The 18,769-nt window shown below is 49.0% G+C and overlaps 1 protein-coding gene across 2 annotated transcripts in view; it reads right to left on the minus strand.

Moving 5' to 3' along the window:
• Positions 1–928: 928 nt before the first annotated feature.
• Smpd4 (sphingomyelin phosphodiesterase 4, neutral membrane (neutral sphingomyelinase-3)) overlaps positions 929–18,769 on the minus strand; it is a 28,269-nt gene continuing 10,428 nt past the window's right edge. The window contains exons 10-20 of one of the 2 annotated variants that reach the window (XM_013031574.1): positions 17,217–17,288; positions 12,260–12,346; positions 8,323–8,468; positions 7,238–7,328; positions 6,855–6,955; positions 6,000–6,163; positions 4,913–5,118; positions 3,167–3,406; positions 2,831–2,962; positions 2,567–2,695; positions 929–2,348 (exon numbers count right to left, since the gene is read on the minus strand). In XM_013031574.1, the coding sequence (XP_012887028.1) occupies positions 2,019–2,348; positions 2,567–2,695; positions 2,831–2,962; positions 3,167–3,406; positions 4,913–5,118; positions 6,000–6,163; positions 6,855–6,955; positions 7,238–7,328; positions 8,323–8,468; positions 12,260–12,346; positions 17,217–17,288 (1,698 nt within the window). In that variant the 3' untranslated portion in view covers positions 929–2,018. The remainder of the gene's footprint in view (positions 2,349–2,566; positions 2,696–2,830; positions 2,963–3,166; positions 3,407–4,912; positions 5,119–5,999; positions 6,164–6,854; positions 6,956–7,237; positions 7,329–8,322; positions 8,469–12,259; positions 12,347–17,216; positions 17,289–18,769) is intronic. The other variant, XM_013031575.1, reaches the window with a different exon arrangement.

The raw sequence follows: 18,769 nt of genomic DNA on the forward strand, positions 1-18,769 counted from the left end.
CTGACATTAATTCTGAATAGGAACAAAAGTTGATTGGGAAATCATTTGACCTATTTTTGTACCTTTACATTTAAGTAAACTGCGTTAAGAATTCTGGATTTGAGCCAAATCAGCTAAATTTTCAAGTGATGGCAATGCAGTCACTTCTGGACTAGGGGTGTGTCTTAGGGGTAAAGGATTCTAGCATCTTCAAGGCTCTAGGTCTAATCCCTCCCCCCCTCCCAAAAAAAAAGCCAAATCAACAGTCATTAATGAGGGCTGATCTTATCAGTGACCTTTTAACTTTCAAACAGCTGCTCATGGCATGTCTGAGTGAGATGTTGACCTGGGGATTGTTGGTTAGTTCAGGTCAGTCCCAGCTACTCATGATTCTTTTTTTTTTTTGTCAGTTGTGGGGCTTGAACTCTGGGCCTGGGTGCTGTCCCTCAGCTCTTCAGCTCAAGGTGAGCGCTCTACCACTTGAGCTATAGCGCCACTTCCAGTTTTCTGGTGGTTTATTGGAGATAGGAGTCTCACGGTCTCTCCTGCCCAGGCTGGCTTTGAACTGCGATCCTCAGATCTCAGCCTCCTGAGTAGCTAGGATTACAGGCGTGAGCCACCAGCGCCCGGCTACTCATGATTCTTGAATCTCCTGTAAGCCCGAGATATGTTTTGAGAGATCTGCTTTACATATTAAAGCCAATTCTGATCTGTGGAATACAAGGTGAAATTCACAGGGTTCACCATCACCACAGGGCCACCTTCTACATTATCTATCTGCCTTGGTTTGCTGCTGCTGTAGATTCATCCACCCTGGGAGAGAAACACAAAATATCCAGATGACCAGTCTCCACTGTCATTATCCAGTTGTTTCTGCAGCTCCCAATTGCCCAGCGACCCTGTGCAAGGTGAACCAGTTGCTAGGCACTTGAACTCAGGTACTGAAAGACTCAGAAGCAAGAATGGGTTTATTCTGATCATGGTAGGTTACAAATTTGGGGGTGACTTTTGGTTAGATCCCAAAATGTATTTTAAGATTACTTCAATCGAAATACAAAGCCCAGCATTTGCCACTTAAAAATTTTTTAAATTCCCCACACACCCCAAAGGCTTGGTTTATAAAAAATCATCATGGAGGTGCTGTTGGTAAGTCATCCGCAGGATGAATGAAGGAGACATCCATGACATGACCATGTTGTCATATACTATGAACATCAGTGTTATCAAAAGGTGATTTCAGTCTTTAGACCCTTGGCTTTACTGAGGACAAACAATGCTTCTGACCATCTTTGGTTGTAGGTAGAAACGGGCAGGATGCAACTCCATGGACCCAACCGCACTGCTGTGCTCTGAAAACCAGGCCCACCTGCCACATGGCTATGCCCGGGCTGGACCCCAAGAAGGGTGTACTTGGTCAACTCTTTGGGGTGGGGGGTAGAAGAGATGTAACATTGTCCTATTACACCTGTGCCTGAGAGGGCTTCCTGGAACTCAAAAGTGGAATTCTATGGCCCAGCCATATAATGTGACAAAATCTAGATCTGCAGTTATGAATCATAAGTCATTATCTAATTTCCTCAGGAATCTTTAGAAACGTTGATTCTTCCTTGGAGCGGATGCTGAATGTCCTGGTTATTTCACAGGGAGAGGAAAGGTCACTCATGGCCATTTCTACCTCTAGGATTGCCAGAGAGGAAAGATTAAGGCTAGGCCAGTTCCTTGAAGGTCAGGCCTGAAGTCAACTGTGGGAATGCTAATCCAAGCTTTACCTGGCAAAATCCTAGAAAGGCCTGAAGAAACAGCTCAGCTGCTTGTGGGGCTATGGGCTGAGGGACATGGCTCATGAACAAGGCCCTTTGCATGCCAAACCTGCAACACTTCCTCCTTTCAGTTTCTTCTGGATCACCCTACTACTGCAAGAAAAGAACCCCAAAGGTAACGATGCTCTCGTTTGGAAGAAGCTTGCCAGGACTTCTCAGGCCAAGGAAGGGGGCATGCCGTACATCCTGCTGGTCTATATTGGAGTCAGTGGCCAACTGTCAGAGTTGGTGCAGCTTCCCTCGCTCAGTGAGCAGTGTCATGGCCATGGCGTAGAGGAGGTAGCCCAGGACAAGGAGCAAGGAACAGGGCAGGGGCCCGATGCAGAACAGAGAGGCCACAAAGAAGACTGAAAGGAGTGAGAGCAGTGTCCGGTAGCTGCCCAGGAAGCGCAAACTGAGCCTAGGGCCCCGGGCCTGGCTGGTGGCCTGTCTCCGCCCCACAGGGCTCAGCAGGTGCCTGTCGGCCAATGCAGGCTCTGTGAGGTGGTATCGACAGAAACTGCCAAGGAAGTCATCCCGGGAACACAGAGCAGTCATCTGGCCTGCAAACTAAAGCACAAACAAGGACTAGTGGTGGTGGTGATGGGGAGTGGAGGAGGTGTGGGCAAATCCGAGGACAACAGAGCACCCACCTTCCCAGCCCACTCCCAGGACTCATTTCTACCCAGACACTCCATAGCCTGCAAGATTACATGGAATGTGAAGGTGAGGGGGACACCCAGTTCCAGAAGCAGCTAGGCTCCCCCCGCAGTCCCATAAACACTAACTCTGTGATTGATGGCAGATGATAGACGGAAGAGTGCTCGGACAAGGCTGGCAATCTCATAGCTCCGGATGGGCTGCAGCTCTGAATCTCCCTGGTACTCGATTTCAAACCTTCGCAGTCCATTGATGATCTAGAAATTGCAGACAGCTTTGAAAATACATGTTTGCAAACAACCCAGAGAGACTGTCTCTGTTTACTAGAGGGAGGAAGAATTGAGGGCTGGTTATATGGTAGCAGATGCCTCTTGGTGACTTGGGTCCTTTACCTGGTAGCGGCCCAGGGGTGTGAGGATGAGTCCATCCTCCCCTACGATACAGTCTGGGAGCTGCTTCTTCCCATTCTCGTCCTGCGTAGTCCCTAAAGCGAGTGTGAGCTGGGCGAGCTGGGCTTCACTGAGCTGTCAAAGAAAAACACCTCTGCTTTCAACCCTACAGGCAGTGACAACAAAAGGACCGAGACCTGATACCCTAGTTGCAGACTTTTTCCCTTTGGATAATGGATAGTCACATTGGGTCCATGTGTGCAGATGGCTGGCCATTAGCTAAGCAAAGAGTGAATTCCTCAGGGAGGGGACTTTCTATACAAATCCTAAAGTACATACTCGGAATATCTGACGCAGGTACTCCAGGGCCTTCTCCAGATACTCATCTGTCTTGCGAATGCTGTCTTGACCCAACTCATCCAGGTCATTAGCTGGGTAGTAGCCATTTGCGTCTGTGGGGCAGAAGCTCAGCCATGACCATGATAGGAAAGAGCGGTTAGCGGGGCTCTCCACACACTGGTCAGAGATGGACTTGGCAGTCTGCTTGGCCTGTGTGATGAGCTGAGCAAGGCGCAAGACCTGCAAAGGAGGCATAAGCAGGTCACCCACAGGTGGCTCCAGGAGGGTACAGACCAGATGGGCAATAATTACTATGTCTTAGTTGTACAAGGGAGGCTTTACTGTAACATGTACATACATGTATAAAGTCCATTTCCTAACAGGATTTATTGTTCTCCCTCCCCACACCCCAATCCTGGGGCTTGAACTCAGGGCCTGGGCACTGTCCCCGAGCTTCTTTTGCTTAAGGCTAGCACTCTCTCACTTGAGCCACAGTGCCACTTCCAGCTTTTTACTATTTATATGGTACTGAGGATTTGAACTCAGGGCTTCATGTATGCTAGGTAAGCCACATTCCCAGTCCATTGTTCGATTTTTTGTTTGTTGAGGCCGTGAACTCAGGACCTGGTCACTGTCCCTGAGGTTTTTTGTTCAAGGCTAACTCTCTACTACTTTGAGCCACAATGCTATTTCTGGTTTTCTGTGGTGAATTAGAGACAAGAGTCTCTTGGTCTTTCCTGCCCAGGCTGGCCTCTAAGGAAGATCCTCAGATCTCAGCCCCCTCAGACTTTCCTGCCCTGGCTGGCTTTAAACCCTCATCCTCAGACCTCAGCCTTCTAAGTAGTATTACAGGCATGAGCCACTGATACCTGGCTACCTTTAACTTTTATGTATGATTTCCTTCTTTGATAGTGGTACTGGAATTTGAACACTTCTATTACCTGAGCCACTACTCTAGCCCTTTTTGCTTTTATTATTTTTTGAATAAGGTCCCATTTTTTGCCTAGGACAGCTGAGATCACAATCTTGTTTATACTTCCTATGTGACTGGGAAGATGGACAGTGTCACTGAACCCAGCTTTTTATTGGTTGAAATATTCTTCCATACATTTTTGCCTAGGCTAGCCTAAAATCACATTTTTCCCAGTCTCTGTCTCCCAAACAGTTAAGATTTACAGGCCTAAGCCACCATACCGAGCACTGAATGATATTCTAAATATAAAATATTTCCAAACTACATTACACACACACACACACACACACATACACGCATGCACGCACGCACGCGCGCGCACACACACAAGCACTGGTGGCTCATGCCAGTAATCCTAGCTACTCTGAAGGCTGAGATCCATGGATCACAATTCAAAGCCAGCCCAGGCAAAAAAGTCTAAGGTTCTCATCTCCAATTAATCACCGATAAGCCAGAAGTGAAATTGTGGTAGGGTGCTAGCCTTCAGCACAAAAGCTCAGGCCCTGATTTTAAGCCCTGGCCCTGATTTTAAGCCCCAGGATTGGTGCAAACATGCACATATGTACACACCCATTCCCCTGCCCCCATCAAAAAAAAAATACCCCACCCAAACTTTACTAGAAAAAAAGGGGAGCAGAGAGAGGGGACAGCAGTATTTGCTCAATACCCAAGCTCCTGCCTCTCCCTCTTTTTCTGAGCTTAGGCGTCTTCCCTATTCTACCAGTTCTCCCAGCCTCAATGATCCCAGGCCAGCAGTACCTCTGATCACTCACCAAGGTCCGGACCTCAGGACCAAACATTGGGGTGTACTTGCAGTCTTGGCCCTCCAGGCTGTACACATGGCTCTTCACCTTGAATGAAGCATCAGTGACAGCTGGTGGCCATGGTGACAGGAAGCTACCAGTGACGGTGGGAGCTGTGAAGAGCCGGTGCTGGCGGTGGGGAATGACAAGTTCTGGCTCCAGGAACAGGTGCTCACCTACAAGGCAGGGCACAAGTCTGGCACCTGATTCCTTGGGAGGAGTACCCGGTGCTACTGGCAGGAGTCCAAACACTTCCTGAGGTTTCTACAGAGCCTTAAGAACTATGTACCCAAGGCCTTGTCCCAGAATTATTGCAGAGGCTCATGGCCAACAAGAGTGCAGAGCCTGAGGACTCAGGTCCCAATGTATTGGGAAGTTCACCAGTGCCAACAGAAAGGCAAACACCAGAAGAGAACAGAAGCCAATGCCTTAACAAAGCTGAGACAAAAGTATACCAGGGCTGGGCACTGGTGGCTCACACCTGTAATCCTAGCTACTCAGGAAGCTGAGATCTGAGGATCACGGTTCAAAGCCAGCCCAGGCAGGAACGTCCATGAGACTCTTATCTCCAATAAGCCACCAGAAAACCGGAAGTGGCACAGTGGCTCAAGTGGTAGAACACTAGCTTTGAGCTGAAGAGCTGAGGGATAGTGCTCTGGCTCAGAGATCAAGCCCCGCGACCGACAGAGAAAAAAAAAAAGTATACCAGGGAGCAAGATTACCTCCTGCACAGTACAGTGAGTCGGTAGAGAAAAAATAGCAGTTTCAAAAGAGTTACAGCTCCGGTTAGCTGCTCCTCCTATGGGTATAATGGAGCCCCCACTTGGCATCCCACAATCACAGGGAATGCACGGTTCAGCTGGGCTCAGAGGCTTCACAGCACACTGATGGGCTTGAGGCCCCCAGACAACTGATACTCAGCTACACTGCAAGCTTTTGGTGGGGGTACACAGGGTCTCTCTGGTCCTTCTCTAAGTGCCACTTTCTATCAGAAAAGGGCATGGTCCAGCTTAGCCAGGACAAGGCCTGCCTCACTGACCCAGAGCTAAGGACTTACCTTTCTGGATCATTTCGGCCAGGTTAGGCTGGGCAAAGACTTTAGCTACTCGGAAAACCATAAGCGCATTCTTGGGACTGACCAAGTCTGTGCGGAGAGCACGATTCAGGAAGCCCACAAATAGCTTGGTGTACATCAGCAGGTTCTCCTGCACAAAGGGTGCCCTAAGGACAAGAGTAGTAGTCAGTGACCAGCCTGGGCATAGGTCAGTCCTACTGGATGTAGGGGCTGCAATGGTCTACACCTTCTGAAGCCTTTGCTCTTCTCTGGGTTCCTACACTTTATAAAGACATAACAAATGGCAGCTCCAGAAGCTAGGTGGCTGGAGGTCAGGGAAAGAGAAGAGAGAGCACGGCAGAGGCCAGCAACACTAAGGACCCCAGAGCTTGTTAGAGCAGAGAAAAGAAACAGCAAAGTACAAAGGGGAAGGCTTGATTCCAGGGAAGGACAGACCTCTGGTGATACCAGGTGCTAATGGAAGCCTAGAGATAGTCAAGCAGGAGGAATGAGTTGGAGATGGTGAGCATGCCATGCTGGTGAGGAAGGGTAGGAGGAGGGTTTAGAGCAGACTAGGACATCCACTGGAGCCAGGTTAGGGCAAGAGCAGGGACAAAGAGCATATGATAACCCACTATTTCCTTAGAAAATACATCCCAGGACTCAACATTTATTCATGAAGCACTCACTGTGTGCTCACTCTGTAGGGCCTCAGTGGGAGAAGAGCCCAGGAGACCACCAGGGCAAGGGCTGGATCAACTGAAGCACAAGCCCAGGGCTTGGTGTCTACCCAACAAAGCAGCTTCTTCTCAAAGGAGCCAGTAGAATGGCTGGCAGGAGAGGGTTCCAAGGACTCACCATTTCTCTGCCACACAGCGGGGCTGGGAATCACTACTTTGAGCTTGCTTCTCAGGTGCATACCTCCATGGCTGCAGGTAGCTCAACCACATCTCCAGGACCTGGTGAGGAACAAGACATGTGAGCTTTGAAGGTACAGGGGCCTAGTGGCCATATACTGGGCCAGGCTTCCAGGTATAAGGGACAGCTAGGAGCAGCTGGGAGCTGCCCGGACATATAGCTGTGCAGGGAAGGGCTCTTTGGGGTCCAAGATCTGGCAGGATGACAATGGTGCACTAAGGCCTCCTTTCCTAGGCTTCTGTGGTAAAAGCTACTACTCCCCTCCTCATGTGCTCACCCCTCCCCAGGCAGAAGGCTATAGCAAAGACCAGAACATTGCTTACAGCTCTGAAGGACGCATCCAGGGGCCAGTGACCAAAGCAATGCTGCAGGAAGACATAGAGCTTCTGCTGGACAAACCGTGGCACAGCAGCCCTATGGGAACAGGAAGGTCAGTGGATCCCACTCACATGGGGTGGGAGGTCTGTTCCCAAGGGAGCTTAGCCCTGGCCTGGAGACTGCTCTGCCAGCAAGGGTGCTAAACCCTCCTTGGAGGGAAGCCAAGGTTCTTCAGAGGAGAAAGCTAAGGTTCACAGAGATCATGGACATCCCAAGCGCCCACAGCATGCAGAGACAGTGTTGATTCCTTCACAAACCTCATCTTAGCGTCAACCCCCAATCCCCCCACCCTGCAAGTCACCTACTTGGCTGACCCCAGTTGACCTGAAGGGGTCAGGCCATGTGATTCCAGCCCTCCTTCTGATAGGGGAAAGAAATGCCATCAGTCAACTTTCATTAGTTATGAAATTCCACAGACTGAGGAGGAAGGGGCAATACAGAATAGTGAAATAGGGTTTCTCTGGCCAGCTGGCTGTGGCCACAGTCTGAAGGCAGGTCTGGAGGGAAGGCTTTGGGAGTGGAACAGCTGGGTAGTCCCAGCTGCCTCTTGGAGCTGAGATTCAGATTTGAGTTGAGTGAGGGGAATAAACAAGTGCATAAAGGCCAGGGCCTGGGATCACTGCCTGCCCCTCTCCCTATCTTGGCTGAGACCTCATGTGCTTTTTTTTTTTTTTTTTGTTGCTGGTCCTGGGGCTTGAACTCAGGGCCTGGGTGCTGTCCCTGAGCCTTTTTGCTCAAGGCTAGCACTCTACCACTTGAGCCTCCACTCCACTTCCTGCTTTTTTTGGTGCTTAATTGGAGATAAAGTGTCTCATAGAGATAAAGTGTCCTGGCTGGCTTTGAACTGTAATCCTCAGATTTCAGCCTCCTGAGTAGCTAGGATTACGTGCATGAGCCACCAGTACCTAGTCTTCATTTTCTCTTTGAGCACCTAGGGCCCCTCATCTTATTCCCATGCCCTGGGGAAGGTCAGGGTGGTGTCACCAAGGACGAGAACAGGAAGCCCAAGGCCCTGTCTCTTCACACTTACCGTTTAAACTCCTCCAGGGGGCTAGTGGCATGGGAGTGAGCCGAGGGTGAGGTCTGTTCTGGCTTCAGGCTATTGGCAAAGGCATGAAGATGCTTCAGCAGCAGGCGTACCACTAGCACATGCTCTTCAGTGGGTGCAAATGACTCCTAAAGCAGAGAAGGAGGCCATCAGGGCCAGAGGAGGTTTGCTATGCCCAGTGGGCCTCCCCAGCTCTGACCACTTCTCTCCCTGACCAGTGGTTCCGCTCCCTTACGGGGGGGGACAAACCAGGCCAGGAGGGCCTCCCAACCCCTGCAGCACCTAGCATTTAGTGGACATGCCTCATGCAGTTGAGTCTAAACTGAGGCTGGCTCACAGCAATGAAGTGCTTGGTCCAACCCACCCAGCCCATCCAGTGTAGCTGGCTAAACTGGACAAGCCTGCAAAGTATTTCCCTGTGCACATCAAACCCCATCTTGGCAACACAGTCATGTGCCCTCCGACCCTGTTGCCCATGCTGGGCCTCAGGACCCGCCCCCCAACCTGGCCAGCTAGAGGGTAAGAACAGGATCAGACTAGCAGCCCACCCAAGCTCTGGCCCCAGGGCTGCCTCTTTCCTGCCTCCCACGGATATGCAGAAAGCTCACTGGGGCTCACCTTGTAGAAGTGGGAGTGTCTCCTTTCTCCCCAATTCCTTCTCCAGTCATAACCTAACCCTTCCCACATTCTCCCCGATCCTGGTCATGGCCAGATGAGGGCTCAGCCCTGGGCATCACTTTTTCTGCTGCCAATGGATCTGTGACCAGGTCAGGTCCCCAGACAAGAACACCTTCAAGGCTGTGAGCTGAATTTGCTGAACAACACAAACGCAGGCTCTGTAAGGCCAAGACCCAAGAACAAGCCTTTCCGCTAGCCAGGAGTCTTTCTAGTCATTCACCAATGGAGTGGTCATGTATGCCTTGGGGCTGGGAGCAGGGCTATCACCTAAATGCAAAAGCAACACACTCTTCTCCCTACCACTTCTGCCCCCCAACCTCAGCCCTTCACATACTTTGTGCTAATCAGGTTTGCAAAGGATCTCATCCCCTGGTACACCACAGGGTGCAGCAGACCATGCACAAACTACTGCCTCCAGCTCCATCTACCGAGGTCTCCCTGCCCTGAAAAGCCACCTTCCCCTCCAAGCCCAGATGGCACACTTCACTAGCTGAGCTTGAGGAGGGAACTGTAAGTGGGAGGCCATTTTTTTCTGCCTACCTATAACTTTAAAGTCTGTATAGAATAAATGTGCATTTTTTGAAGGATAAAACACAATGATAGTTTGCTCCTGTTGAAACTGAATGTTATAAGACAGTAAGAGGTGAGGCCAGGTGGGGCCTTTAAGAGGCAACTGGGCTCTGCCCTCATGAATGGGTTATTTTTTTCTTTTTCTTTTTGATCAGTCATGGAGCTTGAACTCTGAGCCTGAACACTGTCCCTCAGCTCTTCAGCTCAAGATGAGCGCTCTACTACTTGAGCCACTGTACCACTTTCAGTTTTCTGAGTGGTTTATTGGAGATAAGAGTCTCATGGACTTTCCTGCCTGCGTTGGCTCTGAACCGCCATCCTCAGATCTCAGCCTCCTGAGTAGCTAGGACTACAGGTGTGAGCCACACCACCAGGCTAAATGGGTTATCTGAAGAATAAGACTGCTGGCCGGGCGCTGGTGGCTCAACGCCTGTAATCCTAGCTACTCAGGAGGCTGAGATCTGAGGATCACGGTTCAAAGCCAGCCCGGGCAGGAAAGACCGTGAGACTCCTATCTCCAAGAAAACCGGAAGTGGCGCTGTAGCTCAAGTGGTAGAGCGCTCGCCTTGAGCTGAAGAGCTGAGGGACAGCGCCCAGGCCCAGAGTTCAAGCCCCACGACCGAAAAAAAAAAAAAAAAAAAGAATAAGACTGCTGCCGGGCGTTCATGCCCGTAATCCTAAGTACTCAGGAGACTAAGATCTGAGGATGGCGGTTCAAAGCCAGCCCGGGCAAGAAACTCTGTGAGACTCTTATCTCCAATAAACCACTCAGAAAACTGGAAGTGGCTCTGTAACTCAAGTGGTAGAGTGCTTGCGTTGAGCTGAAGAGCTGAGGGACAGTGCCTACACCCAGAGTTCAAGCCCCATGACCACCACCACCAACAAAAAAAAAAGTCTGCTTAAAAAAAAAGCCAACTTGTTTAAGATCTTTTAATTTTTTTATGGTGCTGGGATGAAACCCTGGGCCTATTCTCTTATAAGGTACATCCTCCCCTCCCTACTCCTCTTTTTGAAAGAGTCTCAATAGGTAGTCCACGCTGTCATTGAACTCTCCATCTTCCTGCTTCTAGGTCTCTTCTACATTCCGTTTCCTGCCATGTGATGCCCACCATCACCTCAGGACTCTACTAAAATAAACCTTATCAGTCTGTGGAATTTCATAACTAATGAAAGTTGACTGAGATATACCATAATACCCTAAATAGTAATTAACACTAAGAGAAGGGTGTCAATACCATACTGTCATCTCCAACTCCAGAAGCCTCCCTTTCCTGCAGCCTCTCTCTCCCAGCCCTGTCCTGAGATCCTGGGTGAGGGTGTTGACTCTTGGCTCAGGAAGAAGGCAAGGCGCCCTTTTGTTCAGCTTCTGTGGAGCTTTTGGCAGGCCAGACTCTGGCTCTCAGCACTGGCAATCACACAGTACCCTCTCAGCCTACTTCTTGCTAGTTTGCCAAGTGAACTGCTTTCTTAACTTCCCACCACTCCTGCTGTAAACCAAACCTAGATTCATGCAGAATCTAGAGCCATGGTTGTCCTTAGCATCCAACTAACTGCTCACTTTCTTCCTTTCTTGCTCCCCCTTTCCCACTCTGTACTGCTGGGAATTGAACACAGGGCCTCATATATTAGGAAAGCACTCTACCACTGAGCAATATCTTTCTGTCTCCTACCCTGTTCAATTTCTATGGCATTTCCCACTAGGTGTAGATTCTCCAGGGCTCACCCTCAACCTCTATTGCTATAGGGCTGGGATGAAGCCAAATGGCTTCTTAGGGAAGCTGCTCAGTGCTCTGCAACTTCTGCTTGAGGAGCCTAGGGTGAGCTTTGGTTACCATCCCATGCCACTAACATGACTGGCCCAGCCACATTTTCCATCTGTGATCAAACTTAAGTTCAATTGTTCATGTGCTCCTTTCCAGGGTGAACTGGACAGAGACCTGGCCAGGAGCATAGCTCTGTGTGTCTGCTGTTTCTCACCAATCACCTAATTCTGTATCAGAGAGGGTCTGCGCTCTACTTCATTACCTCAAATCTATCCACACATATGCCATTTCTCCTCAAATAGACCACAAGCTCCATGAGAACACCACTTGCTCTCATTTGCCTCTGGAGGAGTCTGTAAATGGCCTGAGATCCTGGGCTCAAGAGTAATAGGCCAGGTCCAGGCTGGAATATCAAAGACTAACAGCCTCTGAGTTCTGGGGTAGGGTGGGGGACTGGGCAAATTCTCCCTAGCCCTCTGACATACACACCGATCTGGGCTTGGCTGCAGCCTCCGGGCTGGGTGATGGCTTTGAACCAGACCATTCACAATTTCCCAGGCTCTGAACACTGAGGGTAAGTTGGGTCACTGGAAAGCTCCCTCAACATCTGAGAAACTGAGACACTTATGCTGTCTAGGAGTTTAGCTAGTCTGATTTTCTGACACTGTAGGCAGTAGAGCCACATGCCTCACTAGTCTGCCCCAAACCAGATTGGTGTACATGCTAGAGATTAGGCTAGGATGAAGCTAACTTGTCTATCCAACACATAGCTTCACTCTGCTGAGAACTAGCCTCTCAGTTCCCTGCAGCAGGCCCCACCAGATCCTTGCTCTGCCACTGTGCAGAATGCACGCTGTGCCCCTGACTTGAGACAGGGAAATGGGGAGGGACTCAAGAGCGGCCAGTACTTGGTAGGCGTGGAGGGCCTGGAGGCTGGGTTGGGCAGGGCTGTGGAGGGCGCTGGAGACACTGAGTCGGTAGTGCAGAACCTCCAACTGAGAGACAACACACAGAGAAGCCAAGGAAAGGCAAGAGGGTGGAGGACAAGACAGGGTGGGGAGGGTGAGAGGGGATGGGACAAGACAGGGGAAGGGGGAAGTGGGGAGAGAAAGAAAATAGTGAGGAGCCCAGAAGAAAGAACAAAAGAGAAAAAACAAAAACAAAAAACAAAACAAAAACAAAAGTACATCAGTGACAATCCAAACCACCACTGCCCCCGCAGCCTCCGGTAGCAGAGCATCCCCCTCAGTGCCTGAAGGCCTTCCGGTGCAGACAACCACAGGCAGTCTACACTGGGCATCCTCTTGTAGGTCGAGACAGATGGACAATCAAGATCACGGGGAGGACCCTTGATGCTGGGGGCTGGAGGGCTCAGCAGCTCTGAGGTCAGCCCAATTCTGTTCTTCCACAGGGTCCTATACTCCTGCACATCACAGCCCACCAGAGCCCTAGACCCTTGCTAGGACATGCTGCTAGCTACTGAGGAGGCCTAGAAAGCCTCAAAGCTTAGAAAATGAATTTGAGGAGCCAGTTCCAAAAGGACTCTATTCAGAAAAGAAAAAATATGTATAGTCAGCTTTCCCTATACATGGGTTCCACGTTCAGATTTGAGCAATTGAATAAAAATATTTAGGGGCCAGGCATCAGTGGCTCATGTCTATAATCCTAGCTACTCAGGAGGCTGAGATCTGAGGACTGAGGTCACAGCCAGCCCAGGAAGCCTGAGAGACTCTTAGCTCACAACTACCAAAAAGCTAGAAATGGCACTGTGGTTCAAAGTGGTAGAGAACTAGCCTTGAGCACAAAAGCTCAGGTCCTGAGTTCAAGCCCCAGAACCAACCCACCAAATTATAGCCAGGTGCTGGTAACTCACACCTATAAGGCTGAGATCTGAGAATCTCTGTTCAAAGTCAGCCCAGGCAGACAAATCTGGCAGACAAATGGGAAGAGACTCCAATAAACCAGCAAAAAAATCCCAATTAACCAGACTCCAATTAACTAGCAAAAAACCCAAGGTGAGAAGTGTGGTAGACTACCAAGTGGTAGACTGTCATGAGTGAAGAAGCTGGTGACAGTGAGGCTGTCTTAAATGTGAGCAGATAGATTTTTGTCATTAGTCCCTAAAGAAAACAGTTTAACAACTATTTATACAATATTTATATCGGATTAGATGCTGTAAATAATCTAGAAATTTCTAAACACATATAGTTTAGGCTATATACTCCCCCACTTTATATAAAGATCCATGGATTCTGAATGTGTATGTGTGCGTGTGCATGTGCGTGTGTGTGCGCATGTGCACGCGCGCGTGTGTGTTCGTGTGTGTGGTGGTGGTGGTCCTGGAACCGGTCTTCCACTGGATACTGAGGAATGACTATAATTAATCAGATTTCCATGAATTGTCTTTTTTTTTTTTTGGGGTCCCGTCGTGGGGCCTGAACTCTGGGCCTGGGCGCTGTCCCTCAGCTCTTCAGCTCAAGGCTAGTGCTCTACCACTTGAACCACAGCGCCACTTCCGGCTCTTTTTCTTTTTGCTTATGTGGTGCTGGGGAATCGAACCTAGGGCCTCAGGCATGCAAGGCAAGCGCTCTACCACTGAGCCACCTTCCCAGCCCCCATGAATTGTCTTTTTTTTTCCCATGAATTGTCTTGAAGGAAGAAAATTACCAAATTAGTAGGCATTCTGATATAATTACTTTAAAAATTGTAAGATAGTATAGAACATGCATTCGATATACAAATTCTGATATATTTAAAACCCAATCAACGTCCTTTCCATGAATAGCTTTTTCATAACTGAGAAGACTAGACAGCTTTCCAAGGGCAGCACAGAGCTGAACACAAGCTCAGCCAACCAGGTGCCCTGAAATTGCTAAAGATGGGAAGATAAGCCTTTTTTTTTTGGTCGGTTATGGGCCTGAACTCTGGGCCTGGGCACTGTCCCGCAGCTCTTCAGCTCAAGGCTAGCGCTCTACCACTTGAGCCACAGCACCACTTCCAGCTTTTTCTGCTTATGTGGTGCTGAGGAATCGAACCCAGGGTCTCAGGCATGCAAGGCAAGCGCTCTACCACTGAGCCACCTTCCCAGCCCCCCCCCCCTTTTTAACCTCATCAAGATCCATGCTCCCAAAAGTACAGAGCTCCCAAGGGAAGGAGCTCCTAAGAGATCTGGCTATAGCTACATACCCCACAGGCAGCAGGCGTGACATTCCAGCTGGCATGCTATCCAACCCCCCATCCCAAGGCCCTACTTCCCGCAGTCCTTTAGCCTGCTTTGTTTTTGTTTTTTGCCAGTCATGGTGCCTGAATTCTGGGCCTGGGCACTATCCCTCAGCTCTTCAGCTCAAGGCTAGCGCTCTACCACTTGAGCCACAGCACCACTTCCAGCTTTTTCTGCTTATGTGGTGCTGAGGAATCGAACCCAGGGTCTCATGCATGTAAGGCAAGCACTCTACCACTGAGCCACCTTCCCAGCCCCCTCCCTTAGCCTGCTGAAGCCCCCATATCCTGCCCCTCGAGGGCTGTGCCTCCTACTCAAGCAGCATGCCTGCCAGACTTCCCAAAGGACAGGTCAGAATGTACTTGCTAGAAGATGAGGAGATTCATAGCAAGGTGGCAAAAGCTTCTCCCAGCCTTCCTGTATGCCAGACCCAACCCTGTGGCAGCATTCAAGGAGAAATTGGAAAACTCCTTACCCAGGTTCCTGTTCCCTTTCCTGTGGATACACAGGACAGGCTCCACAACCACTTGTAGGTACTCAGGACCCAGGATGACCATGGAGTGGAACCTCAGGTGCTATGTTTTCCTTCTTTTCTTTTTTTTTCCCAAACTTTTTTTGTGCTGGTACTGGCGCTTGAACTGAGGGCCAGGTGCTGTCCCTGAGCTTTTTTGCTGATATCCTACCACTTGAGCCACAGCTCCACTTTGAGTTTTGCTGGTGCATCATAAATAAGAATCGCATGGACTTTCCTGCCTGGACTGACTTTGAACTGCAATCCTCAGATCTCAGCTCCTGAGTAGCTAGGATTAGAGGCATGAACCACCAGCACACAGCTTGGTGCCATGTTTTCTTTCTTTTCTTTTTTTATGCTGGTCATGGGGCTTGAACTCTAGGCCTGGGTGCTGTCCCTGAGCTCTTCAGCTCAAGGCTAGCACTCTACCACTTGAGCCACCTTCCCAGCCCCAAATGCCATGTTTTCTGTATCTGGAAATCAAGGCTACGTGGGGACAGAAAAGGATTTCTGTAGGTAGGTGCAATGTAGGCCCTAGTAACAAACAATAAAAGGCCTTGCATAATGGGAACTCCTACCGACATCCTTCTAAGCTCCCAGCCAACTAGTTTCCTGGAGTTTTGTTTTCTGCCTCAATAGAAAGTAGAAAGAGTAGAACCTCACAAGGTCCAGTCCTGCTACTGCCAGTCACTCTACACAACTCTCATCTATCTCATGGTCTGGCCAAGAGGAAGCAATTGTGGGGATATAAGGGGAAGGCTTCTCGCTATCTGAGCGGGGACAGCCCACTAATCCTTCTTCTGGCCCTTAAAAGTAGATACATCTTTCACCACTGGAAGATAGCAGGAGTAGGAAAATAATACAGCCCTGCCTCTGCTTAGCAATGCTGCATACATAAGGCTGAGTGAAATTCCTAGGCCCCAGGGCTGGGCCCTGGAAACAAGTTGGGAAGCCCAGCAAGCAGACTACCATCTATCAGCCAGGAACATGCAGAAAGACTGTGCCGGAAGCAGAAAGGGCACAGCAGAGTCTTTGTGCTTAAGAGGCCCAAGAGAAATCTGTCAGCCTCTCCCTGTTTCTTTCCTCCACACATGAGCCCCAGGATGATGATGTGGGGTATCTAAATGATGATTAAATGATGATTTAATCACCTCATCATCAACAGCAGCAGAGAATTGGGATGGCAAGGCCTCTGCAGAATCAGAGACAATGCAGTATAGCCTTCTCAAGCTGAATTCCATTTTTATTCCCAGTGAAGTCCTCAAGGATTTTGTCCCACAGTGAGAAACTTGAGCACAGAAGCCACAGACAGCAGACTATGCACCATTGCCTTGGGCAGGGCCCAGGTGTGTGTGATTTAAGCTGTTTCACAGTATGTGAAGCTAACTGTGACTTTAAACATCGCTAGGGCACTCACTAACAGAACAGAACTGTTCTTTGATAATGAGCTCAATGGAGTATCTACCCCAGGAATAGCAATACCAGGAAGTTCAAGGACTCTGCCACCTCCACAACTCTGCAAACAAGTGTGCTGCCCAGGGAAGGAAAGGGGAGAGGCTGAAAGGTGGGGAGAAGGGGAAACAAGAGGAAAAGGCAGGCCAGGCTGCATGCAGGAGGGTACCAGGCCACTCACTGTAAAATGGATGCTTGCTAATATTCTAGAGTAGGTAAGAGCAGTAAAGGCAGGAAAGAGGTTCAGATCCACCACAGTATATGTGTGTATGTGTGTGTATGTGCAACTATGTGTGTATATGTGTGCACATGGACCACTTGAGAGCATGAAGGCACACAGAGGAACTGGAACATGACTCCTAGAGGCAGCTATAACTTCCTTTGCCTCAGAACAAGAGCACCAGCACCTCAGCCATTCCTCTTGCCAGGAAGAAGCCTTGGAAGCTGTGGAGGGAGAACCCCAGAAAGCAGTCCTCCAGTCTTAGGAGCCTACATGCTGGGAGGTAAGCCCCTCACAGGACTGAAGGAAAAGACTCACCTTGCATTTGGCATCTAAGGAGAGGAGGGTGGGCTTCTGACTCCACTATTCAGGCTTGGACAACTAACTTACACTCAGGACAAGAACAAGAAGGCTGGCCAGAGCTAGAGGCATCAGACAGTAAGAACAACCATGAAAACATACCTTGGCATGAGGGGACTGCATTTTCTGATACATCTCCAAGGAATAATGATGGAGCCACATTTCAACAAAAACCTACAAAAGAGCATCATCAGCTAGTCAAATCACTCAACAATGGGTCTATGAGCATTCAATCGGGAAGGGAGGATTCCAACCTGTGCTGCCAGGAAAACAGGTCATTCACATGCCAAAAAATGAAGTTAGAACCTTTTCTCATACTGTATACAAAAATTAAGCCAAAATTGATCAGTGACCTAAAGATGCTAAAACCATGCTTAGAAAAATAGGGGAGGAAAGATTCGTAGACAATAAAATAATAAACAACACAACACACCACAATCAAATTTCTGGTGCATTGAAAAACACTATTAGCTAGACGTCCATGGCTCACACCTGTAATCCTATCTACTTAAGAGGCTGAGATCTGAGGATCACAGTTCGAAGCCAGACTGGGTAGGAAAGTCCATGAGACTCTTATTTCCAATAAACTACTCAGAAAAAGCCAGAAATGGTACTGTGGCTCAAGTGTTACCCTTGAGTACAAAGAGGCTCAGGGACAGTGCCCAGGCCCTGGTTCTAGCTCAAGACAGGCAAAAACAAAACAAAACAAAAACAAAAAACTCCAAACCAAAACACTATTAGCTGGGTGCTGGTGGTTCATGCCTGTAATCTTAGTTACTCAGAAGGCTGAGACAGGAGGATTTCAGTTCAAAGCCCAGCCTGGGCAGAAAATTGAGTGAGACTCTTATTTCCAATTAACAACCCAAAAGATGGAAATGGAAGTATAGCTTAAGTGGTAGAATATCGGCCTTGAACAAAAAAGGGGCAGCACTCAGGCCTAGTGTTCAAGCCCCAGTACCAGCATTAAAAAAAATAACTAAATAAAAATGTGGGAAAACTTTAAATATTGTTCTTTAAAAGTTATACAACTCGGGGCTGGGATGGTGGCTCAGTGGTAGAGCGCTTGCCTTGCATGCCTGAGGCCCTGGGTTCGATCCCTCAGCACCACATAAACAAAAAGAAAAAAGGAGCTAGGAAGTTGGCTCAATGGTAGAGCGCTTGCCTTGCAAGCCTGAGGCCCTGGGTTCGATTCCTCTGCATCACATAAGCAAAAAGAAAAAAGCCAGAAGTGGTGCTGTGGCTCAAGTGGTAGAGCACTAGCCTCGAGCTGAAGAGCTGAGGGACAGCGCACAGGCCCAGAGTTCAGGACCCACACCAGACCCAAAAACAAAACAAAAAAACAAAACGAAAGTTATACAACTCACCACGAAGGTGAAAAGATGTTTAACATCACACTAATCATCAGGCAAATAAAAACAGTGAAATGTTAGTTCATAGCTACTGGGGTATCTAACATCAAAAAGGAGAAAATAGGTAACACTGACTTACACCTGTAATCTCAGCTACTCAGGAGGCTGAGATCTGAGGATTGCAGTTAGAAGCCAGTCTCAGCAGAAAAAGTCCTGAAGATTCTCTCTTCAATAAACCATCAACAAAGCTGGACTAGAGGTGTGGTTCAAGCAAGAGTATCAACTGGGAGCCAGAAGACAAGCAAG

The sequence above is a fragment of the Dipodomys ordii genome, unplaced genomic scaffold, assembly GCF_000151885.1.
Source record: "Dipodomys ordii isolate 6190 unplaced genomic scaffold, Dord_2.0 Scaffold141, whole genome shotgun sequence".
Classification (NCBI taxonomy): Eukaryota; Metazoa; Chordata; class Mammalia; order Rodentia; family Heteromyidae; genus Dipodomys; species Dipodomys ordii.